Source organism: Tenrec ecaudatus, chromosome 8, assembly GCF_050624435.1.
Source record: "Tenrec ecaudatus isolate mTenEca1 chromosome 8, mTenEca1.hap1, whole genome shotgun sequence".
Lineage (NCBI taxonomy): Eukaryota > Metazoa > Chordata > Mammalia > Afrosoricida > Tenrecidae > Tenrec > Tenrec ecaudatus.
Genome location: NC_134537.1, coordinates 101,178,556 through 101,203,914, shown reverse-complemented (window position 1 = coordinate 101,203,914; position 25,359 = coordinate 101,178,556). Strand labels below are relative to the sequence as shown.

The window sequence follows — 25,359 nt, the reverse complement described above, 5'->3', positions numbered from 1 at the left end:
CACCTGTGGGCAGGGACCTAGATGTTCTCACAAGACCTTTATCTTGCACGGCCCTCGGGAGAACATGAACGGGAAGTCTCCTACTTTGGGAGGTAACGCTAACCTAGAACTCCACAGTGGAAGCCCCCGCAGGGCCCGTGGTCCTCAGGAGGGAAGACCTCTAAACAAACATGTCAGCCTGACCCCGGCTCTGCTTTGGGAGTTCCGTGCTGCCAGCGTCTGCCCCTTGAGCTCTCAGTTGGTTTCTGAGACCATGAATATACTAGCCACGGTATCTGACTGCAGAACAAGTCCCGAACGCTCTCTGAAGACGACGACTGCATTCTTGCTACCAACTCAGGGGTGTCGCGCGGGAACAGTCCTTTCAAAATCGGCCCTGCTAGCAAAACAGACGGGCTCCAACATGGGAACATGTGTGCAGTTAGAAAGCCAGAAGCCAGGCAGGTAAAAAGCTAGGGGAGAAACATGGCTCCCATGGAAGAAGACAATCAATCGTGCCCATCTCTCACCTGTGCTTGGCTGCCCAGGTTCCAGTGCCTGGCTGAGCTGAGACTGGATGTGTCTCTGAGGGCGAGACCCAGGCCTGAAGAAGCGGCTTCCTCTTGCCAGAACGGTCCACCTTAGCAGCGGAGCCCTCTGCTGGTGCTTTGTTTTGAGATTCTGCGGTACGTGTGTGGTGCGTGTGGGCATGTGGAGAGCTGGGGAAAGAGTGTGCGGCAGGAGAGGGCTCAGGACAGGGGGGGCTGCAAACAGGGCGGTCCAGGGGCTCACCAGGAGGCTGGCCTAGCCTCCCATCTTCTTCCTCACTGTTGCTGCCACCGCTGCCACCACCTGGCAGCTGTTTATCCACGCTCAAGCTCTTGCCCAGCTGTCCTTTGTGAATTCCTAAAGCTGCGGTCTGCTGTGAAGAAGCTGTGACAGGTGCCGTGGGTGCTTTCGGCCTGAGATCATGCAGGCTCTCTGCAGGCACTGCAGGCCCGGGGCCGGCTCCCCTGCTGCCACTCGGTCCCCCTTTGTTCTCGGGAGAGGGGAGAAACACGCTCAAGGAGGAAGCTCCTCCCTCCCAAGCGGCTGGCCTTGCTATCTCTCTGACAACTTCCACGGGGTCTTCCACCCTTTCGTCATCCGATGTCACTTCGGGAATGGAAGGCAGGGTTAGGTTCAGGTCGGCCATGACTGGGGAGCTGGCGTCTGCAGCCGACTCCAGATCACTCAGGGGGTCAGACAATAGGCCTTCGTGGTCACTGGCTCTGCTCTGACATTGCTCGTCCACCAGGGAATCCTTGTCATCTCCCTCTGCCCCGAGGAGTGCAGTGTCTTTCTTGGAGCCACTGGCGTCACCTTGGGGGCCCGCCGGGAAAGTCGCCCCTGTATCTGCCATGGGAGCCAGCGCTGCACAGCTCAGCAGCTTGTCTTCAGCGTCAGCCTCCCACTCTGGCTCTCCTCTGTGGGGAGACTCGGGGGGCTCCCTGATTTGCACCCTGCCAGTGGCAGCCCCTTCCCCGGGAAGCTCCTGGGGGTTCCCGCTGCCCTCGTCAGCCTGTCCAGGGGACTGCTCCGCCTCCTCTTCCGCTAAGAGCTGCTCAGAAAAAGATACCCGCTTCTTGACTTTCCTCTGGTCTTTGCCGGCATGCAGACCCCCCACTTCACGATTCTGTGTCACCGGGTCAACTGGGGGGACCAAGCCCACCATTGGAAGAGGGGGTGCCGCTTCTTGAACCGCAGTAGCCACCTGACCCCCTCTAACTGTGTTCCCCACCAAAGATCTAGACTGAGCGGCAGCATCCCAGTTTCCCTTCTCCCCGACCCAGGGTGTTTCTGCTGAGCGTCCAATTCTGCCACTTCTGACTGCAGGGATGAGTGGGCACACTCGGGGCTCGTCGGAGGAATGGGGGTAGCCTTCCTTCGGGGGGGACGACCTCTGAAGCCCCTCTTCTTGCGGCTCCATGTCAGGCTGCAGCGGGGGAGAGTTCTGGGGTTCCTCGGTGCTGGTGTGCTTGGGGTCTCGTGCAGCGGTCTTCTCCTCAGCACTGTCTTCTGCCCCTGGATGTGCTGGAGTGCCAGGCTGTGGGAAAAGCGGTCTCACAGGATTTGGGACTTCAGGCACAGGCTCCTTTTGCAGCTCTGGCTTAGGAGGCGAAGATGGTTCTTCAGAACTGGCCTGGCCCTTGTCTGCGTGAGGCCGGCTGTCAATAGGAGTAGATGTGGAGAGGGGTGCTACCACGGGAGATGAGGAAGAGGAGGAGACAGGAGAGCTTTCAGAGGACTGCGGCTCTGAATCAAGCCCCAGTTCAGAAGGGAGGAGGGTCTGACCAGAGCCAGCAGAGAGATCAGAGAAAAAGATAAGTGAGTCAGGGGGAGGCAGAAGCCTGGCTTTGGGTTGAGCCTCTGGAGACACTTCCAGTCTGTAAAAAGGACAAAATAAAATCTGCTGGTCAGTTGCAGATGCATCGCGAGAGCCCAAAAGACAAATTAAACTCTAGCCGTTCGCGAGGGGAGAAGGAACGCATTCACATTTGGGACAGAGCCTTAAGAAACTAAGGAAGGAGCACCAGTCCTTGACCCACAACAGGGACACTTGTACCGCCCAGCACGTCTGCCACACGGAGGGAGGTCTGTTGCAACAGAAACGGGGAAATCCAGTAAAGTCACAGCCTGCCTCCTCTTGGTGATAAACGCGAAGCCCTAGCCTTCGAGGAGCACAGGGCAGAGCACATCGGGAAAGTTCAAAGCAGAAGATAATGTGTCTATCACAGCCGAAAAGGCATGGTAGTTCTGAAGTGTGTGTGTGTGTGTGTGTGTGTGATCAAAGTAAGCAGAATCGCCAAAAAAAAAAAAAGGGTGGGTGGGTGGATAAGTCTTTCACACCCCAGGCCACAGAGAGCTCGTCGGTATGAATGTGAGTCATGCCCCAAAGCAGAAGGTCCTCAGGCCTTGCTTGGGCTTCTCCTCATAGGAGGCAGGGTAAGCACACAGAGAACTTGGACAACACACTCAGGAGTGGGCCACGGGCCACTCATCCAAGCACACCCATGCGCCAGTGAGCAAAGCGAAGAGGCGGTGTTTGCCGCACAGGGAGGTTTGCAACAAGAGCCCAATAAGCACACATTCTGCACGAATCACAACCCAAACCTAGCACCCTTGGTCGGCAGCCCTCAGATCCTGCTACCAACCATGGCAAGACCTTGCCCGGGGCTCTACTTGTAGGGCTGAGATGGCCAGGTCATGCCTGCTGGGCTAGCAGCTTTGGGCTGGGAAATGAGGTGGAAGGCCCTGCAGGAGAAGAGCCAGGACTCACCGAGGTTTGACGGCCTTGGTCTGCGGGGCCCGTGGCGCAGGGACGGGGGGTGCGGGGTCAGGTGTGGGCTCTGGCTTAGCTTCTGGTTCTGTGAGCTGCATGTCTTCAAAGGGGTTCAGTGATCTACTCCGTTCAGAGACAGCGGCTGGAGGATGTTTCTCGGATTTTTTCGCCACGTCTCTGACAGGCTCTGGCCTGTCCTCCCTTGTGTGGCTCTCCAGGAGCATGCCTTCCTTCCCCTTGAGGGGAGGGCTCTCGGCTTCACTGCCCTTGGCCACATCCTTCTTTCCCGTCACCAGAGAGAGCAGAGAGGGCTTCTTGCTTTCCTGCTTCTTGCTCTCCTTGGTTTCTTTGGCAGCCTCTGCGTTCCCCGCTGCTGTGTTGCCCTGCACATCACCACTGGCCAGCGGTCGGTAGGATGGTAGAGACATGGACTTTAAAGAGTCTTTTGTGGATGACTCAGAGGACTGCCGGTCAGAAGCCGCTCCACCTGCTTCCCCAGACTCCTTCCAGGAACGAGGAGACAGGTTTTCTGAGGAGGAAAACAAATGCTTTCTCCCGAAGGCCTGGGGGGATGGGGAAGAGGATGGGGTGCTGTCCTTAGTCTCGCTCTTGGATTCAGGCTGCTCCAGGTAAACATGGTTCCCGTTGATACAGACATTAGAGCGGGAAAGAGTATCGTTCTTGGACCGAAGGCCACCAAGGAAGGAGAGGCCTTCCTTTCTGGGCAGGGTGAAGCTGATCTGGGTCAGCTGCTTGGGGTCTGCACTTGCTGTTCTCTTGTGAGTCATCACTACGGGGAGAAGAACAGAAAATCAAAGGGCATAAGAAGTCAAACGGTTAACATCTGGCCGTGGAGAGCTAACTTGTCAATATCTGGCCACCCCAGTAAAGTGCTACTGGCATCTAGTGGGTGAGGGTCAGGGAGGCGGTTACACATCCAACACTGCACTGCACAGCCCACTGTACCAAAGACTCATTCCGCCCAAATGCCCCTGGAGCCGCAGGTGAGAAAGCCCGCATTAAACAACCAAGAAGGACGGCACTCTTGGTAGATATCCTTTGAGGGCTAAAGCACACGGTAAGAAAAAAGCCCACTGCCATACAGTAGATTCCAACTTACAGTGATCGTATAGGGCAGAGTAGGAATACCCCACAGCATTTCTGAAACCATAAATCTTCATGGAACAGATAGCCTCATCTCTTTCCCATGGACACGCTGATGGGTTTGAACCTCCAACCTTGCAATTAGCAGCCCCATACTTACCCCCATAGCACCACTGAGGACCCTTAACATATGATGGGAATTCAATAAATACCGGAAGCGCTTTCTGTTAACTTCAAAGGCCAGTAATACATCTTAGTTATAGAACCAGGCCTCTTTTTGAGGGGTGCTGTCGGGGGTGTCATATATACACCCATTCAGCAACTTCTACATTTCTACTTTTTTTATTTAATAAATCTTTTTATTGGGGCTCATACAACTCTTATCACAATCCATACATACATTAGTTGAGCAAAGCACCCTTATACATTCGTTGTACTTGTCATTCTCAAAATTCGCCTTCCACTTGGGTTCCTGGAATCAGCTCGGTTTCCCTTTCCCCCCCCTTCCCCCTCCCTCCCCGCTCCCCTCTTCCCCCTGGTCCCTTAATATTTTATAAATAATTATTTTATCTTATCTTACACTGCCCGGCGTCTCCCCTCACCCACCTCCCCACTGCCCATCTCCCAGAGAGGAGGTTACACATAGATCTCCAAGATCGGTTCTCCCTTTCTACACCCCCTTCCCTCCTGGTGTTGCCACTCCCACCGCTGGTGTTGAGGGGTTCATCCGTCCTAGATTCCATGTGCTTCCAGATCCCTACTGCACCGCTGTACATCCTCTGGTATAACCAGGTCCGCAAGGTAGAATTGGGGTCATGATAATTGGGAGAGTATAGTTCTACCATTTTGATCAAAATTCATTGATTCAACTCAAGATTGAAACGGACAGAAAGGGTTCATGGGGCACCAACCACTTCTTATGGTCTCATGACAAAGGAGCCCGTAGCTTATGGAGGCAGTTAAGTCAGAGACTATTTTTATAAAGTAAACTCTCTTAGAAACAGAGGGCTTAGAAGATAGGCAGGGCTTCCTTCCCAAGATTACGATAGCCCACCACCTTCATCATTTTAGTAACTAAGAGTGGAATTAAATCTTGCTCTTAAAGTGTGTATTTTATGTGTCCATGGACACCCTTGCGGTGGGCATGCGTGTACACACACACACACACACACACACACACACACAAATGCACTTGTTTCTTCCCACAGCAAGGTAGGCAAAGTGAAGGAAGGAAGACCCTGTCGGAAGAGCAGAAACTCACAGTCCTCATTGTCATCGTCGTCCCACCGGGACTCAAAGTCTCCAGGACGCAGCAGCACTTTGTCTGACTTGGAAGTAGGCAGGACGGACATGGACTGGGAGAGCGGTGTTTTATGCAGATTGGACTTAGAAAACAGGGTCTTGATCTTGGATTTCTTCTTCTTGTCTTTTGTGGAGGACTCATCATCGCTGTCAACCGAGGGCGTCAGGCTGGGCACGATGGCGGAGGCGGAATCTGAGGCACCGTCCTTACTCTTCCCCTTGATCTTGTCCTTCAGTTTCCCAAATGGGTTCCGAGACTTATCTTTCATGGAAAGGTCAAACATGCTAGCGGTCATGTTGTTTCTCATAAATTGGATATCAACCTCAATTTCTCCTCGCTCCTTCTCCTTTTTTCCCGGTTTGGATTTCAACGCATACCACCTGCAAAGTGAAAAGGAAAAAGCTTGAGAGGTGATCTTTGAACTGAAGAGTCTGAAATGAATAATGGTAAATATGGATGCATTAAAACCTTTTTCACAAATTACCTGCAACCCCAGCTGGACTCTCTTCTCTGCCACTACCAACTTTATTTGCAAACTGCTCTATTTTTTAAAAATCATTTTATTGGGGGCTCGTACAATTCTTATCACAATCCATACATCCATCCATTGTGTCAAAAACACATGTACATTTGTTGCCATCATCATTCTCAAAACATTTGCCTTCTACTTGAGCCCTTAATATCTGCTGCTCATTTCCCCCTCCCTCCCCACTCCCCCACCTCATGACCCCTTCATCATTCATAAACTATTATTTTGTCATACATTATACTGACGTCTCTCCCCGCCTTTTTCTCTGCTGTCCATCCCCCAGGGAGGAGGCTATACGTAGATTCTTATAATGAGTTCCCCCTTTGTACCCCACACTCTCTCCACCCTCCAGGCATCACCACTCTCACCACTGGTCCTAAAGGAGTCATCTGTCCTGGATTCCCACCTGCTCTGTTTTTACAGGGGTGGGGTCGGGGATGAAGACAGAGGTTTTGAGAAGACACCCAGACATCAAAGATCTGGTCTGATGTACTTACTACAAAATTACCTATAATCTGGTTTCAGTAAAGTTAGGTCTCAAAAAAATTAATAAAAACTATATTCTGCAAAGATCTGTGTTTTTCTTCAATAGTAGAAATTCAAAGATCACACAAAACCAAGAAAATAATGTGCAAATCCATACATAAAAGCTGAGATATTGCCCAGGTTGGAGAGAAAAAAAAGAAAAAAGCTGAGACATCAAGAGCTTGTATTACAGTATGGTCCCTTCTAGAAGCAATGAAATATGTAAGAGGAACATTTAAGAGACAGAAAGATGGGGAAAGAAGGCATTCTTCCCTAGCTTAGCAATCAGGGGAGAAAGAGAGCGAGAGGGAGAGCTTAAGCTTAAGTATTTCATTCGACCATTTGGCAAGCTACTTCAAGGTGTGGCAAATGGCATTATTGCCGCTGCTTGCTTTAGACCAGGTAAGTGCTAACTGCGGTCTCGAACCTCTTTCTGCAGTGGGAGCAACCTGCTTTTCCTTTAAAACACTCCAGGGGGCAGATGGAGAAATGACTTCCAAGATGCAAATCTTTTTATTTGAGTACCCACTACATGCCAGGCACTTGAAGAAAACAGGGTTCGTCTCTGGCATACATTTTCTATTGGGAATCTGATGCCTTTGGGAAACTGCAAGAATGTGCGCCCGAGTAACAGCAGCACGACGACAGGACAGACAGACAGACAGAGCCCACAGAGCCTCACAAACGGAAAACCTGCTTTCCAGAGTCCCTGCCAGTCACCTAGTTAAGAGCTGAGGGATGTGGACTTTAAGGAAATGATTTTGTCCAAATCTTCCTCTTTCCCTTGAGTACATAGTCTTCTTGATCACTGCCCCCATGATCTTAGCTTATTCTACATGTACAGAAAAGGGGCAGAAGGCGTCCGCTATACATGGGGTTGCAGGAGAAAGACAGGGCTTTCTCTCCCATAAACAGCTAGTCGTGCACACTCACAGGGGCCTTCTACGCCGTCCCTAGTGTCACTAGGAGTCAGCATCGGCTCGATGGCAGTAAGTGTGAGTGGCTCTGGACACCCTTAAGACATCCTCATTTAAGTCTCATAAAAATGGTGAAGTGGATAGTCTACCTGCTTCAGAGATGAAGAAACTGAAGGTCGTATTCGAAGGTAGGTAATTTGTAGCATGGTCTGAGGAGCACAGCCAAGATTCTCAATCAGCTTGGCCCCTCCAGAGCTCACGTTCTCTCTCCTCCCCGCACGCTCTATCTTCTTACCCAACTGTCCTTCCAGCGGTCATCTTTTGCAACAGAGAGATACATTCATCTGGGGGCTAAGTTTAAGCTTCTAATGGAAATGTCTCAAGATAAAAGCAGAAAGGAGGAAACCACAGAGCTCGCCAGCAGTCAATCTCAAGATTACATAAACCCAGTATGCAAGGCCATCAAGATCTCAAACTGGATTAACGCAGTACACCCACAACCTGATACTGTGAAATAAACACCCATTTTAAACCTGTAGGAAACATCACTTATGGTTCTCAAAACCACAATCTTTAGCTGGAGGGGGAAGATGAGTTGGATGCTGTCTTTCATTTTTATTTTTTGGGGGGGGGGGATGTTTCCTTATGGACAACGTCATCCCCTACCTCTCTCCCCACTTAATGTCCATCCAATATAGTTTCCAGGACCCAGTCTGGACTCGTTTGCATATCTGTCCCTCTGCTGTTGAGAGGATTATTTGTATTTTTCTCTTCTTACAGTCATGTGCTGAACAGTAGCCTAGGCGATGAAAAGTTTTTGTAAATACCAATTGTAGGCACCTGAAAAGGGGAAGTGGCTGAAAGCAGAATGCCAAGGCTCAGGTGACTACAGCAGCCTTGGGTCACCGCAGGAGGGGAAAGTGCTTCCCGCACACTTATACCTCTCGCGGCTGTCCTGTTCCAGGGTGGGAAGGTCAGCCCGGGGCTACCCCATCAGCTGGTCTACACAGCTGCTTCCGCTACACCACCCCGCCAGGGATGAGAAGCCACTCTGAAAATAAAAAAGCTCATTGCCATCAACAATTCCAACTCAAAGACACCCACACTCCCTCCACCCCCAATAGGACAGGGTAAAGCTCCTCCTGTGAGTTTCCAAGGCTGTGACTCTTGATGAGAATAAAAGCCCCGTCTTTCTCCTGTGGAATGGCTGGTGGTTTCGAACTGCTGACCCTGCAGTTGGCAGCCCTATTTGTAACCACTATGCCAACAAGACTCAAACAAGGCCACTAACAGTGCCTGGGACCAGGCTTGGCTTCCCAAGTCAGTGCCAAAGGGTGTCCATATGGAGGGAAGCTGCAGCCAGCCCCAGAGCACTCCCCGGGGGCCTATTACTGCCTGATGTTCACAATCCAATCCCTGGGCACCAAAGTGGAATTTGTTTTGGAAACTTCCACCCCACTCGGAGGTGTGAACAGAAACTGCACCAACTGTTCTTGCGGCTTATTTTCACAAGCACCTGTGCTAACCTAAAGACTAAGCACCAGGTGGCCGAGACTAACCACAGGCGGGCCTGCAGGCAGGTATGCACTCACGCAAGTGTTCGCCTGGGGGACGGTCAGGAACTGCGTCCTCTATTATCACACTCTCCTTATCGTTAAATTCCAAAACTGCTGAAGCAAGGGATATGTGACATGGGCCTAGGTTGATAACAACCAGGAGAGGTGCCAGGGCTCACCCTGAGAAACCCAGAACCGGTCGCTTCTAGAGGTTTAGCGTGCAAGCATCTGTTCGATTTCAAGTGTTCCCGGGCACTTGTTTTAGTTCACTTAATTCCTGTACCACCTGGAATTAGTTCAAAGAGGACCAGCCCAGGCCCCACTGTCGGTAATGGCAGGACGGGCCTGTGTTCTACATGACCTTCCAGGGCGGCCCAGGAAGCCTGAGCTACCTCAGGAATCAGGGCTGGGCCCGGCTTCCTGGTCCAAAGGGCAGAGCACAGAAAGAAAGTCATAACCCCAATACACTTGGGAAAAAAACAAAAAAAGCTTCAGTTTATTACAAAATTAAATGATTCCATACATGAGCAAATCACCAGTTAAAATGCAGCCCTTCAAACCAAAACAATTTCCGAATATGAAGAAAGGAATAGGAAGCCTACATTTTCAGAAGTCAATGGCCAGATATAAACGCGGGGTAAAAACAGGACTCATGTAATGTGTAGAATGCAGTTCACCTTTCCTGCTCCTGAAACTGTGCCTCAGCCTCCTCCCAGGGGTGACCCGGGCACACACCAGCAAAAATGTGCATTCTCCAAAGAGCCTATCCATCTGTTCGTTCTGGCCATAGTCCAGGCAAGAACTAAAAATATCTCAGATGTCATTTAACTTTTCAAAAGGGCATCTTAAAAGAAATACAACTGAGCAGACGAGAATGAGAGGACCTTGAGGGAACAGCCCACAAAAACATTTGGTGAGCAGCAACTGGGGTGTTAAAAGCTTGCCTGCGATTCAGTGACCTAAAGCGCCCGGAGGAGAAGACAATGAAGACAATCAAAGGCATGGGAGCAACTTGTCCAATGGATCCCAACCGGACACGAGGAGAACCAGATGGTGCCTGGCTGCCACTACCAACTGCCCTGAAAGGAACGGGGTGCAGTTAGAGTGGGAGAAGAATGTAAACCGCACTGGTTAGAGACTGGTGAAACTCCTAGGCTATAGCCCTTAGTTACCCTTGAGGTCCGGAAATGAACCCACCCCATGGCTCAATTGTAAGCCAAACAAAAGGCAGGTCCATTAAGGGAATAGCAAAGTGACTTAGAATAATCAACCATTTGAGATTTAAAAAAAGGAAGCATTTACCCAAAGATAAAGTTCAGAAGGTTGGGAAAGGAGAGAGCTTGGAAACAGGAAACACAGGAAGTGAATTAAGCCACTTCATTGTGGAGCCTGCAACCAAGGACATGAAACAAAATGTGTATGAACCTCTAAGTGGAAAACTGTTCTGCTCTGAAAATCTTCACTCAATTAACAATTGGGGGGAAAAGCGAGTGGAGGCCTGGTGACACAGTGCACTAAGCACACGGATGCTAAATGAAAGGTTGTGGGGTGGAGCCACCAGCCACTCTGGAGGAGAAACGGGACAGCATGCTTCCACCAAGAGCGCGGCCTTGGAAACTCAATGGTGCAGTTGTGCTCTGTCCTAGAGAGAGTGCTAAATCGGAACCAACAGGAGGTGGCGGGTGTTTTTGACACAGATGGACTTGCTAGAGGTAGGGAAGAAACGTGCAGGAGCAGGTTGCAGGTCACAAAGCTGTCTTTCCAAGTGACCAGCCTGGGGGCCTCGTGCCTGGACCCGCCCTGTCAACGTTTCTTAGTCCTCAGTCATCGTGGAAATGGCTAAGGCCATGCAACCCTGCCAGTGTGCCTCCGAGGGTGCCGTTCCTCAGACACGGAAAGCTAGCCTCGTGGGCACTTCGCTGGAATGTGGCCTGGGCTGAGCAGTGTGGCTCCTGCTGCTGGAAAATGACAAGTCTGGTGTGCGTCCCCGCAGACAGGCAGGGCTGTGCTTGTGAAGGGCTGACTGCTATGTCTCAAAACCAATCTGTAATCTTTCTGCAGCTGAAGCAGACGTGGTTTGCTTTGAAAGCATTCCAGAAGGCAGACAGAGAAATGATGGCTTCAGAGCGGCAGAGTATTTTCCTCTTGTTTTTTAGAGTATTTTCCAGTAACTACCACCTGCCAAACACAGGAAGTACAAAGAGGCCAGATCCTGCCCTGAAATGGTTACCCTCAGCAAGCATCATGAAGGATTTGTAAGACTGGGTCAACTGTAGCCTCTTCTTCCTTAACTTTGAAGCATGGGGATATAATTTAACATAAAAAGAAACTACTGCTAAAATCTAAGTGGTCTTCAAACAGTCCATGGGAAAATGACATGATTTTTAAATCCCCCCTTTCTATGCACTTTTGGAAGCTAACTCATACATAGTTTCTTCACAAATAAGGATATTTAAGAAATGAGGTTCTTGGCCAATTTGAACTCTCAGGAGACTGGAAGAACTTGGACAAAATGAATACTACATCCTTTCCAGTGCAGAGGGAGCCCTGGTGAGGGAGAGGTTACACACCGAGCTGTTCACTGCAAGGTGAGCAGTTTGAAACCACCAGGCGCTCCGAGGGAGAAAGAGGGCTTTCTACTCCCATGAGAATCAGTCTTGGAAACTCACTGGGGTTGTTCTACCATGTCCTATAGGGTCTCTGTGAGTCAGCATCAACTCAATGGCAGTGATTCTGGTTAAAATTTTTTAAAAATCATTTTATTAGGGGCTCATACAACTCTTATCACAATGCATACATATATCAATTGTGTCGAGCACATTTGTACATTTGTTTCCTCATCATTCTCAAAACATTTACTCTCCACTTAAGCCCTTGGTATCATCTCCTCATTTTCCCCCTCCCTCCCTCCCTGCTCCCTTCTTCCTCAGGAATCCTTGATAATTTAGAAATTACCTTGTCATGTCTTACACTGCCCAAGGTCTCCCTTCACCCACTTTTCTGTTGTCTGTCCCCCAGAGAGGAGGTTATATAGATCCCTATAATCGGTTCCCTCTTTCCACCCCACCCTCCCGGTATCACCACTCTCACCACTGGTCCTGAAGGAGTCATCTGTCCTGGATTCCCTGTGTTTCTGGTTGCTATCTGTACCAGTGTACATGCTCTGGTCTAGACAGATTTGTAAGGTAGAATTGGGATCATGGTAGTGGGGGTGAGGAAGCATTTAAGAACTAGAGGAAAGTTGTATGTTTCGTTGTTGTTACACTGCACCCTGACTGGCTAGTCTCCTCCCCATGCCCCTTTTAAAAATTTTAATAAATCATTTTATTGGGGCCTTTTACAGCCCTTATAACAATCCACACATCCATTGAGTTTGGTTTTTTAAGGAGTCCACCCAAAGACCTCTCCGAAGACAGGCTGGCCATCTGCTTCTGAAAAATCAGCTCTTGGGAAGCCAGAGGGCCAGTCCCACCCTGGCACACACAGAGTCCTCATGATGGCAACGGGATGCCTTCCGCACAGGAGGCTGTAGGAGGAGGGCCATCGGCCCCGGTGAGAGATGTCCTGGTGGTCAGCTGCAGGGGTCGCTGACTAAGGGTCCGGCATGGCATCACTGCCTGCTTCCTGTTCAAAATGCCAACCCTGACTTGCAGCATCAGTCACCTCACCATAACCCAGCATGACACCGGGGACTGTGTCCTCCAGGGAGGAAAGAAGCAGGAAGGGCAGAGCAGGACCAATGTCGTGTTTGGACCTGAAGACACACGCGAGGTTTCGCAGGTGAAGGAATTTTTAAAAGGTAGTTCACCAGTTGTTTTCCCTACGGGATTACGAACAAGGCTAGTAATCATTTGGTTAGCAGCTGAGAACGCCCAGGAAGCGTCTGAAAAGGGTCATTCTATAGGGTCTTGTCCTGGTGGCCTGAAAGCAAGGTACAGCACACGGGACCTGTTGAAAGCCGGGGCGTGCACCCAGCAGAAGCTACGCCGTTTAACAAGTTTTGTTATTGAACGAGTTCCTCATTACCTAATTTTGAATACAGAATTGCCAACCAACCCGTCTCGTCTTCCTAGAACTACCACTCTGCTCACTGTGCTTTCCTTAAAAGATCTGATAAATCATCAGAGCAGCAAACAGCTTTTCTTTCCTTCTTTTTTAACCCTGAACACAGCCATTGTCACTGCACTGGAAGGATTTTTATTTACAGTCCCACCAGGGTCACCCCTGAGAGCCAGGGAAAGAAACATAACAGAAACACAGAAAAAGCAGGTTAAAATGGTTTGGGATCTTTATTATTTGCTAAGGAGCTCAGTAGTTTAGTCGATTACACGTTGGGCTACAAACCACAAGGTTTGTAGTTTGAACCCGCCCCTGCTGCTCCAAGGGAGACAGATGAAGCTTTCTGCTCTCGTAAAGATTTACAGCCTGGACGGCCACAGTAAACCCGAGTCATGCAGCTCCCAGGGACAAGCAGATGGATTCTGGGCCCCCAGTGAACTCTGGCCCCAATCCAAGAATAGTTAGTTCTGATAACATGGTCCTGCTTGATACTCACCTACAGAGAATGATCACTGAAGATAAGGGCGCTACAGCAAAGTGTGCTGAAGAAAGCAGATGGTGTCCGGCTACCAATCGGAATAGTGCCTGGGTCTTAAAAGCTTGGATTCAAACAAGCAGCCATCTAAGCCAGGAGTCAACTAAGCCCACAGAGAAGCACACCAGCTTGTGTAATCCAAAGATGACAATTACAAAATTCAAATATGACAAAGGGCAAAGTATCAGAGCTAAAATTGTGAACACCCAATTTATAGAAGGCTGTGGAGGGCAGCGGGAGCCCCAAACCCATCTGTGAGTATCTAGTTAGATTAAGCCACTGGCAGATCCCCTCCAGCCACAGGAAAAGGTACAGGCTTATGATCACAGATCTCTGTAATCCTGATTATGTTCTAGGGGATCTCTTGCTTGCTCCATGACAAAACTTCTACCCTAGCTTTTAAAATATTGATGGTGGTCTTTTTTTTCTTACTCAAAGCTTATATTTTTATCTTTATATTACTATTGTTTTATTCTTACCACTTCATTTCATTTTTGTTCTTTGTTGTTTCTGTTGGGTTTACCAGTTTGTGAAGCTCAGGAGTGGACACACAGAGATAATAACTGATGCAAGGGGATGCAGGGGGAGTGGGGGGAGGTGGGGAGGGAGAGGGGATTTCAGGAGTAAACAATAAATATGGGGGGGAGGGAGCACTAGAACGGAAGGTGATTACACAACTCATTTTAAAGGCGATTTAATCATGGGGGGGAGGAGAAAATGTTCTTAAATTGATTGTGATAATGATTGTACAATTCTCCTTGATATGATTAAACTATTGAATTGTGTGATGTGGATTAAGTGCCGAAAAAACTGTTTTTAAAAAGTTACAGCCTTGTAAACCCAAAGGGGCAGTTCTACTTCAGCCTGTAGGGTCACTATAACACGGAATAAATTCCTTAGTACATTATTTGATCTTCTAGAAATTCCATAGGAAAGTAATAAAACAGTTATTAAAAATGTTGGGGAGTGGGGGATCACTCAAATGCATGCTAATCTAGGCATTATTTTTGTGCGTGCATTTCCTTATAGTCTTTTCCTGGGCAGAACACTCCTAACATTTAACAAGGACTAGCTAAGAGACTTGGTGCCAGTCATCCCCCTGTGGCTCAGGAGTCTCCTCTGAAACAGATCAATGGCTTATGTAAAGTATGTAAAGTGCTTAGAAACCAGCACCCAGTGAGCACGTGGCAAGTGTCGTGGCAAGTGTCGGCTATCATTACTACCAGAATCCACACAAATTAACCTGTAACACATTATGCATCCCTGCGTTATATGTGTGCACGGTAGGCATTTTCACCACTCATTTGAAACAGCTAAATGGTATTCTGCAAAGTGTGTATGGGCCCAAACCAAACACACTGCCATCAAGTTGATGCCAACTCAGAGCAAAATGTATACCGAACATCAGTTATGTGCCCACGAGATCACGAGACGGTGGTTCTCAAAACTTGAAAGACACGAATTGGAAAAAAAACAAAAAAACGTTCTTGTAATGATCCTCAGCTAGAACCCATCAGTGTTTACACAGAAGGAGAGGGCTCCCCAAGTATCTCGGTAGTGTGCCAAGGCGGCCTAATTTACTGAAGCGCATGCTGTTCAAGATACGATACGCTGTTCTAAATGGCAAGAGATACCACCCTCCTTCAAGCTTGGGCTAAAGGAAATGCCAACCATCAGTACTTTACAATTCTCAGAGAGTAAGAAAAATGCTAAATCTACCACTCCTGCCGCCATCCTCTGAGTACTTTCTACAACACTTGAACAGAGCTCAGAGGGCCACAGATGGAAACAGTCTACCCTCAGATTAGGTACCCCGCCCTTTGCCCGGTGTAAATGCCACTGATGCTGCATGTATACCAAGTCTCACGGTGTTCCTGGCAGCCACGCGCACCTTCCCGTCACTGTTTCCCAGGCAAGAGGCTGTAGGGATGGAAAATTACCTGCACAGGAAGATCACTGTCCCTTGTCAAAACAAGAGAGAATGACAGACAGACACACTGCAGCACGACAGACATCAAAGAATGTCCAGTCTACTCCCTAGCCCATAAACGTGTCCCGCCCCGTGGGCTGGGAGAGTGCTTGGTGGGTGAACTCTCCTTGGTCTCCGGGCTAAGTCTCAAGGACTCACCCCAAACCCACGGCAATGGCCTCAATCCAAAGGCTTGGTAAGGAGGAAGCGTTCGTTTGTCACGGAGAACTTCGGTCGCAATCACTGAACGGGTTCCAGGCACAGACACCCCTGAATCACTGAACGGGTTCCTGGCACAGACACACCATCTCGGGGCATGGCCTGCTGAGCACCCTTCCCACAGGACCCCCCTTCTTTATCACACAGGGATTTCTGGGGCCTTAACTGTTCTACCTGGAGGTTAGCCACGCCCTTCAAAAAATCTTTAAGAAGTGGAGTGTGTGGCTGTCACTCTCCTCTAGAAATGTTTTCCGGAGAATTCTTTTAAATGCCTCCACTCTACCCATGCAGGTGCCAGCATTCAGGGAAAGACACTTAATCACAGCGGCCTTTCCCCTCTCTGAGGGCACATTCCTCAATGTGTCCCCCAGGGGCACCCTGGAGACTAAAGCCCTGGATTTCTAACAGATTATCCATAGCCTTCTCCCTGCAGGGAAGGAATTTCTCATTTCATTAGCGGATAAACCTGGCTCCTTTGCCAAAGACATCATTAGCTACCAAGCTGGGGAAGGGACCCTGCTCCCAGAGGTGTTTAGAAAAAGGACTGAGCTGACAAGGAAAAACCATCTTCAGAACGGGGAGACTGGGAGGCTGAACACGGCAGCTTGTACCTCAGACTTGGGCCAGTCCTGGTCCTGGGCTACACGTAAGAATCAACGGGCTTCCCCAAGTCCAACTCAAATTACTGCAGCCCTGAGCGATGGGATCTGCACCCCTTTCTTGCTCACTCAGAGACCTTTGCCAAGTGCCTGTTTCGAAGCCCTGGTGGCATAGCAGTTAAGCATTGGGCTGCTAACTACCAGGTCAGCACTTCGAAACCATCAGCAGATCTGCTAAAGAAAGATGAGGCTTTCTACTCCCCAAAAGTTACAATCTTAAAAATCCACTGGGGCAGTTCTACCTGTCCTGTAGCATCTCTAAGAGTCAGAATCTGTGTCCAGTAGCTGGGCATGAGGTCTGATCCAAGGCACTTTAGCTGGCTGGTGTCACTGCCCACATCTGTAAGGGTGACCTCACTCTAGTATCACAGTGACAATGGGAAAAGAAAGCAGGCACCACTTCCTGGTTCACTTTCAACACAGAGCTCTGCTGATTTTGTTTGCTTGTTTCCATCCTTTCCTCCCACTGCCCCCTCCCCTACATCCAATCCGTCACAAATCAGCCAACTGAACATCCAAAAAATGTCTGAAGCCCACCCACTTCTGTTGGGGAGAATGAGGGGACAAGACCTATTAGCCAAATTGATCCAAGATCGAGATAATCTTCGGGTTGCTGACATGCAAGTACCTGGGTGTTCATTCTGTTGTTATTCATAAGTCCTGAGGGCTGGGATTTGTAAGAGACCCCGAACTAAGGGCCTCCCAAGCACTGCTCTGACATGAAGAGAAGGTCAAATCACTGTCCCTTCAAAAGCACAGGGCAGGAAGCTTGATGTTCTAGGACATATGGCAGTTGGAACGATAATGTTTTAATTTTATATCTAAGATTATAGTTAAGGGGAAGAATGATGTCAACAAATATGTGTTGGAGTTGATGGTATTTTAATAAGCACGTGTATTAGTACTTTTAATATAATTATAACTTTTTTTTAGTTAATAACTACAATTGAAATCACACACCAGACACTACTTATAAAAACCTTCCCTTTGGTGGTAGCTGTCAAAATACAATAGGCATTTTTGTAACCAGAAGGAAGTTTATGCAAGAAATATTGTGTGTTTCATCAGTGCGATACTGTGCCCTGGTTGATTTAACCCTTCCTTGTGACCCTTCTGCGAGGGGATGTCCTGTTGTTTACAGATGGGTTTGGGCTCTCTGCTCTGGCTCCCCTCATTCTCAACAATATTACACTTATCTTCTTGATGTGAAAAATGTTTGGGTGTTTCCTTCACCTGTCTCGGAGTGCTGGTTTGCATTGATGGGTTGTTCTTAATGTCATAAACACACACACACACACACTTGGTCCTTCTCTTAAGCAGCGCACTGACCTCATAGCTGTGTTCATGCACACCTTGCAATCACAACAGCTATCATATCACAAAACAAAGACGTGACCTGTACCAAGGCTGTAAATACACACACATACACACCCTGGTTTCAATGGCATTTCCTGCTCCGACAGAAGACTCGGCTGGCTGGTGTCACTGCCCACATCTGTCTTTGTAAGGGTGACCTCACTCTAGTATCACAGTGACAATGGGAAAAGAAAGCAGGCACCACTTCCTGGTTCACTTTCAACACGGAGCTCTGCTGATTTTGTTTGCTTGTTTCCATCCTTTCCTCCCACTGCCCCCTCCCCTACATCCAATCCGGCACAAATCAGCCAACTGAACATCCAAAATATATGTCTGAAGCCCACCCACTTCTGTCCATCTGCACAGGCACCACCCTAGACCAAGCCACGGTCATCACTGGACGCAGCTTAGACGATTTCAACTCATCGTGTGCCCGTGAGAGAGAGTAGAACTGTCCCGCAGTGTTTCCCAGGGAGGAGCCCTGCTCCATGCGCCAGTTCCAAAGTACCAGGCGCTCCCTGGGAGAGGGAGGAGGCTTTAACTCCTATACAGAGTTAATCTCGGAAATCCAGAGCAGCAGCTCTACTCTGCCCTAAAGAGCCGCTATGAATTAGCATCGACTCCATGGCCAAGCTCGATTTGGTTTCATCTTTACAGAAACACATCGCCACGCCTCCTATGGAGCTGCCGGGTGGGTCTGAACCAGCGAGCAGCCAAGCACTGTGTCATGGAGCCACCAGATTGCCACAGGCTCCCACCTGTGCTTGGCTTGGCCTGCTCAGGTCCATCGTCCGCCCCATACCACAGTGGTCGCTGACAAAAGGGATCACGCCATTCCTCTGCTTGGCCACGCCTGGAAGGCCTCCCTCTGCTCTGCCTTCCTCTCCAGTCTCTTTCTAGACCACTCTAGCTTCCCAGGTATGGCTTTCCTTCCGCCAGTCCCCCTCTTCCACTCGTCAGGAGAAAATGCCCTCTGTATTCTTCAGGCCTGTCTCCTTCTTTACTTAAATCATATCCTTCCTGCTGTTTCTCCATGATACCCCTATCACAATATATGCTCATTTGTTTATAGGTTCATTTGTTTAATGTCTAGCTCTCCTGTACAAGGCTGAGCTTCCTGAGAGCAGGGATCATGCTTGTTGTGCTCACCATTGTTTACAATGGATACACACTAGCGAATAACTCACTGCCACCAACTCAATTCCAGCTCATGGTGACCCTACAGGACAGAGTAGAACTGCTTCTTCGGGTTCCCAAGGCGGCAAATCTTCCTGAGAGCAGACAGCCTCATCCTTCTCCCACGCTGGGTTTAAATGGCCCACCTTGCAGGGAGCAGTCCAGTACTTACTGAAGACCACCAGCACTCCTTCTGGCATACAAGGAGGGATTGTAAAACCTTAATGAACAATCAATGGACTTGAAAGAGAATGAGAAGGGAAAAAAGCAGAACTCTGCCCCTGCTGTCTTACCAATAATAATACCATGAAACAAACACCAGGGCACAATTTTCGGATCACCCACGCTGAGACTGTGGGGGACCTTCCCCTTTCTTAGTCATGCCACTCCACTGCTACACCACGTAGGGTGCACAAAACTCACTGCCATGGCACCAGTTCCGGCTCACAGCAAGCCTGGAGGACAGAGCAGAACTGGCCCTGTGGGTTTCTGAGACTGCAAATCTTCAGACAGAGAAAGCCTCAAATTTCCGTAGAGAAGCTGCCGATGGTTCCAAACTGTTGACCTTGCAACTAGCCCAACACATAACCCATGACATCACTGGGCTCCTCCGAGTACAAGCTAGGGTTGTTTAGCCCAGAACCAACACCAGATCAGTTTCCTACACTAGAGTGGTAGAGGACGGTGACACGGTGAGCGGTAGGAGGGTTTCCAGGAAGGCCCAACGTACTCTTTAAGGGGAATTCCAAGAAAAGAAAAATGTAACCAGTAACAACAGTGCTCGGATTTTCCACTGTTACAAAACCCTATATGTGCTTTGAAGCTTAAGCACAGCTACCAATTGATTGCAATTGGTGAACCACAGATCTCTGTGCTTATCTATATATTTCTCTACACCCAGCTCTCCCAGAAAAAAATATCTGCCTTGCTTGGAAATCCCCAGGGGCAGTTCTGTTCTGACCTACAGGATTGCTATGAGTCCAAATCCACCTGGTGGCAGTGAGTGTTGAATTTTTCAGCCCTTGATTCCTTTCAATAGCCCACATTTTCTTTGGCAACAAATTTCAGCACTACCCTTCAAAATAGCTAACCTTTATAATATTCCAACTCCTTTCTCATGCAGATTATCTCACGAATCTTTGATAATTACAGAAAAACAACCCTCCATAACTCATTATCTAAAAGATTTATAATACTCAGTTTCCATTCAAATACTTGTTTTAATCTGCCTGTAATGATTATTTTCCCATATTTTATTGCTCTGAGGGAACTACAGCCTAGTGAGCGGAACAGAGATGCCTACATGTTGGTCACCTGATTTTACCTCTCATATGGTAGCCCCGTGGTTATACATTGGGCTATGATCCAAAAGGTCGGCTGTTCAAAATCACCAACCACTCCTCGGGTGAAAGACAGGGCTTTCTACTCCTGTAAAGTGTGATAGTGTCAGAAACTCACAGGGCAGCTCTACCCTGTCCTACAGGGTTGCTATTCGTCAGCATCAACCTGATGGCAGTGAGTTTAGGCTGATTCCCATTAGCCTAGGTCTTTTAAAATATATATAAATGCAGAACCAATCCATTCCAATTCCTTCTAACTCAAGGACCTATCTGTATTAACTAGCTATATCCTGTAAAATACCAGCATCTTGTTCTAAGGGTATGTGTCATCACAATGAATCTGAGGTCCACGATTTCATGAATCATGATACAAAGCATAGCCTCTTGATCCAAGTAAGTATGGCAGATAGGAGCTTATCAAGCGGGCAAAAAGAAATATTAAAAGTTAGCTCTTGGGTTTCAGCTTCTGACAAAAGCCAGTCTTTGTAACAGCAATTCTTATTTTCTAGAGATTAAAACATGTGTGTGCGAAACCAAGAATTGAGCTTTTGTTTCTTATTTTAACTGTCTAAGGTGGAGTCAAACCATTAATAACTAGTTCAAATGACTTTTCTAGCCCAACCAGTTTCTTTTTGTTGAACTTCCGCCTGGCTGGTGCTGCTCTGAGAGAAAGGCTGCATATCACATGCTCCGAATCTCAGCTATCTCAGGCATCCAGGGCAGCAGGTTTGTCCCAGCTCTTTGGAAGTGCCAAGAAGTGGTGAATAGAAAGCTTAGAATTTGAAATAGAAATAGAGTTTGGCCTACTGGTGAAGGGGCAAAGAAAAAACGGTTTGCAGTTATCAAAAAGCATCAAGGAAGCACCAACTTTCCATAAGTCAGTCCATGTCCTACGTTGTAGTTAGCTCTTATAACAGACTGGAGTAACTACCAAAGATTGGAGAGAATGAGAAAATTGAAGATGCAAAGCCAGAACCCTTCCAGAAAAGGGGAGCTTACAAAGGTTCTCATTTCTTGCTAAGTAGTCACAGAACCTTTTGAGTCTACACACTGGTCCCTTTAATCCAGAGCCATCTTATAAACATCAATTAAGGCTGGCAACAAGCTCCATTTACAAATAGGGAAACTTGGGTGCTTGGGGAACAAGCTGTCTGAAGCCCAACAATGAGTCAGGCCCAAGGTTGGCACCAGACCCAGGAATCTGGAATCCCCATCTCTGGCTGGGAGATCCAATTCAGCTTTCCAGCGGATAAAATGTTCACAGAAGAAACAGATGGCGGTAATGGAATGAATATCCACACATCCTGGGGGCAGGACAAGACAAAGGACGGTCCACAGCACCCAGCTGAAATTGAAAAGGAAGCCAACACCAGGTTCCCAATGTCACTTAATCAGATGGAAAATTAGTATTGCTTCAGCCTCTCTTGAATGAAGATACTGCTCACCTTATGGCTTGTAAACTGATGCCAAGTGATACCTCATCCAGCCTCCCATCAAGGCTCTCGGTTTTTTATCTGATTTCAGTTCAGAAATGTCCCTTCAACTTTAGCAGATATGTTGTTGCATTTTTAAGCATGCATGTTGAAACTGGACCCACCTTACAGAATAGGGGGCCTGGTAACTTCAAACCTTCCAGCTTTCGGCTCTCTCTTTCTCTCAAGGGAAAGGTGAAACCTGGGTGTCTATAAGAGAGAGCTCCAAAAAGTTTGTGGGGGAACTCTTATTTTTAATTTCAGGTTTCCACCACCTTTTTGAAGGCCCCCTTCCCATAAGTCACACAAATTGAATCAATGTCCTTCGTAAACTATAGATTTACACAGTAACACGCTTGGTTTCTATTTTTAAGGTTCAAGAGAGGGAGTGACCCAACTGAGTGCAGCAAGGCTAGCTTTGGGAATACTAGACGAGGCCACTGGGGTCAGCGCCGCTCTCCACGCACCTGTGGATGAGAACAAAGTAGACACACGTTGGCGAGGACTGGGTTTTGCCCAGCATTCTGTGTGGGAGGCAAATGCCGACACAGATCCTTTGACTAGGGACATTCAAGAGAGCAGCTGTCCATCACCAGTAAGCCCCCCAAAGAGGAGCCGGACACACTCCAAAAAGCAACAATGCCTACTTCCTCTTGGCCAAGGGCTGACCCTGGCTGCAGCCATCACCATCACCGGGAAATCCTTACTGCGGTGAGGCTGGGGCGAACAGGTGAATGTTTTTTCAGTCGTGAAGGAAAGATCAAAGTGTGTCTAACACTCTTTTTGGAAGGGCAAATTCTCCTCCCCAACCCCGCGGGGGGGCGAGGCGACTGCTACCCGCACAATAATGCCTCTACTCTGTCCCCCTGGAAGGCCAGGTGTCAGTGGAAGTCAATTCCCATCGCCTGGCACATCCTGTCTCCCCTCAAAGCGCCCAGGCCAGTGAAGCACCCAGAGGACTTTCTACATAGGCTAAGGAGTGCGTCGCGTACACGATGCTCACACGTCGATTCAATTCCTCAACAAAAATTAAGTGTTTACTTTGTGCTAGGAGTTTAGTAGCGACCAGAGATGTGACTTTGAGAAAGCTCCCACGCTGGGGAAAGCCGAGAGACGCCGCGGAGCGAGGAGGGGCAGGGAGGTGAGGCAGGTGAAAGGGCGCCCTCCCAGGGCTCTCGCCCTGCGCCCCTAGAAACACAACAGCGCCCCGTACTCTCCTAAAAGGGCCCCAGCGCCGAGGACCCCGCCTCCCCCCATTGTCCCAGCTGCACCGCGCGGCACTCACTGGGTCTTGCGGCGGCCCTGGTCCCGGTGCAGCTCCCGCAGGTCCACCTCGGCGCGGCCCAGGAACTTGTCGAGGCCGAGCAGCGCGCGGTGCAGCACGGTGAGCTGCAGGGTGGCGGCGGCGGGGGCAGCGCCGGGCGACAGCAGCGGCGGCAGCTCGAAGGTGGCTTCCTCCCGCCACACGGGAGCGCCCAGGCTGCGCTCCGACACCGAGGTGGCGTACTTCTCCTTGCCCACCTGGATCACCGCGTACGCGTCGCTCGTGCCGCCGGGACCCTTGGCGCGCAGGCCCCGTGCCTGCAACACCGTCACCTGCACGTGGGTGGGGGACCACACGGCCCCCGGCCCCCGGCCCGCCGAGGCCGCCAGGGACATGGCGAGGGCGGCGCGGTCCGCTCGGGTGCGAGGAGAACGCCGCCGGCCGCCGCCTCAACGGCCCGCCCCGCCGCACAGGCCACTTTAAGGCTTCCGGCCACGCCCCCGCCGGGGCCGCCGCTCCCGGCACGCCCCGCCCCCGGCCCGCCCCACCTGCCGCGGCCGGCCCCGCCCCCGCCTCACCGGGCGCGCGGGCGTCGGGGCGCCCGAGGCGGGGCCGCTGGGTCGGGCGGGGCGCGGCGAGAGGGCGGCAGGGGACTTCAGAATTGGGATCTGGGAGGCCGGAGGTGAGCGACGGACGCTTGCGCTGCAATGATTTGGAGTCCGACCTAATTTCCCATCCTCACTTCGCCACCCCATTTGGTAGCGTGGGCATGGTAATTAGTCGCCGTCACAGCGTCTTCGTTTAAGTGAGATAACAACTGTCTACAGAGGGGCTTTGGTCTCCTCTCCGCACATATCACGTTGATAGGATTTTTTGCTCTGCATCTTTGATGCCTGCTACCTGTTCCCATCACTCCTCATGATCACACAGGCTGGTGTGCTTCTTCCATGTGGAATTTTGTTTTCATTTAGATGGCCGCTTGTTTATCTTCAAGGCTTTAAGATCCCAGACGCTCTATCTTATGATAGCCGGGCACCATCAGCTTTCTTCATATTTGCTTATGTACCCATTCTGTCTTCTGTCTTTGTGTGGGGAAGCTGAGCATCACGGAATGTCAGGTTATCTGAACAAAGTGTTCTTGCATGGAGGGAGTACTTGAGTAGAGGCCCAGGGTCCATCTGCCTTAATACTTATCATATAAATATATGTACATACACCTATTTCCCTATCCTTATATATAAATATAATTTACATATGTGCATGTCTGTATTTAGACCTCTATAAATGCCCATTTGCCTCCTAGTTCTTTCTTCTATTTCTTTTTTTTTTTTAAATATGGAACGCTTCACGAATTTGCGTGTCATCCTTGCGCAGGGGCCATGTTAATCTCTGTATCGTTCCAATTTTAGTATATGTGCTGCTGAAGCGAGCACTCTATTTCCTTTTACTTTCCTCTTGTCCTACTATCATGCTCAGCCTTCATTTGGGTTTCAGTAATTCCTCTCTGTTACACTGTCCTTGATCAAGCCCCACCAGGCATCCTATGCCCTACTTGCCATTGATTTTAGATCACTGGTTGTTCCCTTGTCCTTGGGTTTAACACCCACTTCCTTCCCTGCCCACCCTCACCCCCCACTTTTCCCATGTGTCCCTGGATCCATGGTCCTGTTGTTTGTTCCTCCAGATTGTTTATCCCGCCTATCTTATCTAGAGACCCTAAGCCCATCTATAGACAATTGGACATCCCTTACAGAAAGGTCTCAGGGAGGAGATGAGTCAGTCAGGGTGTGGAATAGCACCGATGAAACATGCAACTTTCCTTTAGTTCTTTAATGCTCCCCCCCACTCCCCGCTTGACCATCATGACCCCAATTCTACCTTAAATATCCTGCTAGACCAGAGCATGTACACTGGTACAGAGAAGAGCTGGAAAAACAGGGAATCCAGGACAGATAAATCCTTCAAGACCAATAATCAGAGTAGCAATACCAGGAGGGGAAGAGGAACGTAGGGGGAGAAAAGGGGAACCAATCATAATGATCTACATAGAACCCCCTCCTCAGGGGTGTTGAACA

At 49.3% G+C, this 25,359-nt stretch overlaps 1 protein-coding gene and 1 non-coding gene across 3 annotated transcripts in view; both read right to left on the bottom strand.

Annotated features, from left to right (window-relative positions):
• Positions 1-23,726, bottom strand: part of RAB11FIP1 (RAB11 family interacting protein 1) — a 34,083-nt gene extending 10,357 nt beyond the window's left edge. The window contains exons 1-4 of one of the 2 annotated variants that reach the window (XM_075556697.1): positions 23,306-23,726; positions 5,667-6,088; positions 3,299-4,091; positions 510-2,405 (exon numbers count right to left, since the gene is read on the bottom strand). In XM_075556697.1, coding sequence (XP_075412812.1) covers positions 510-2,405; positions 3,299-4,091; positions 5,667-6,088; positions 23,306-23,679 — 3,485 coding nt within the window. In that variant the 5' untranslated portion in view covers positions 23,680-23,726. The remainder of the gene's footprint in view (positions 1-509; positions 2,406-3,298; positions 4,092-5,666; positions 6,089-23,305) is intronic. The other variant, XM_075556698.1, reaches the window with a different exon arrangement.
• Positions 23,727-24,613: 887 nt separating this feature from the next.
• On the bottom strand, positions 24,614-24,717 carry LOC142455707 (U6 spliceosomal RNA). The gene has a single exon (XR_012785855.1). It is a non-coding gene; the product is annotated as a U6 spliceosomal RNA (small nuclear RNA).
• Between the last annotated feature and the right edge of the window lie 642 nt (positions 24,718-25,359).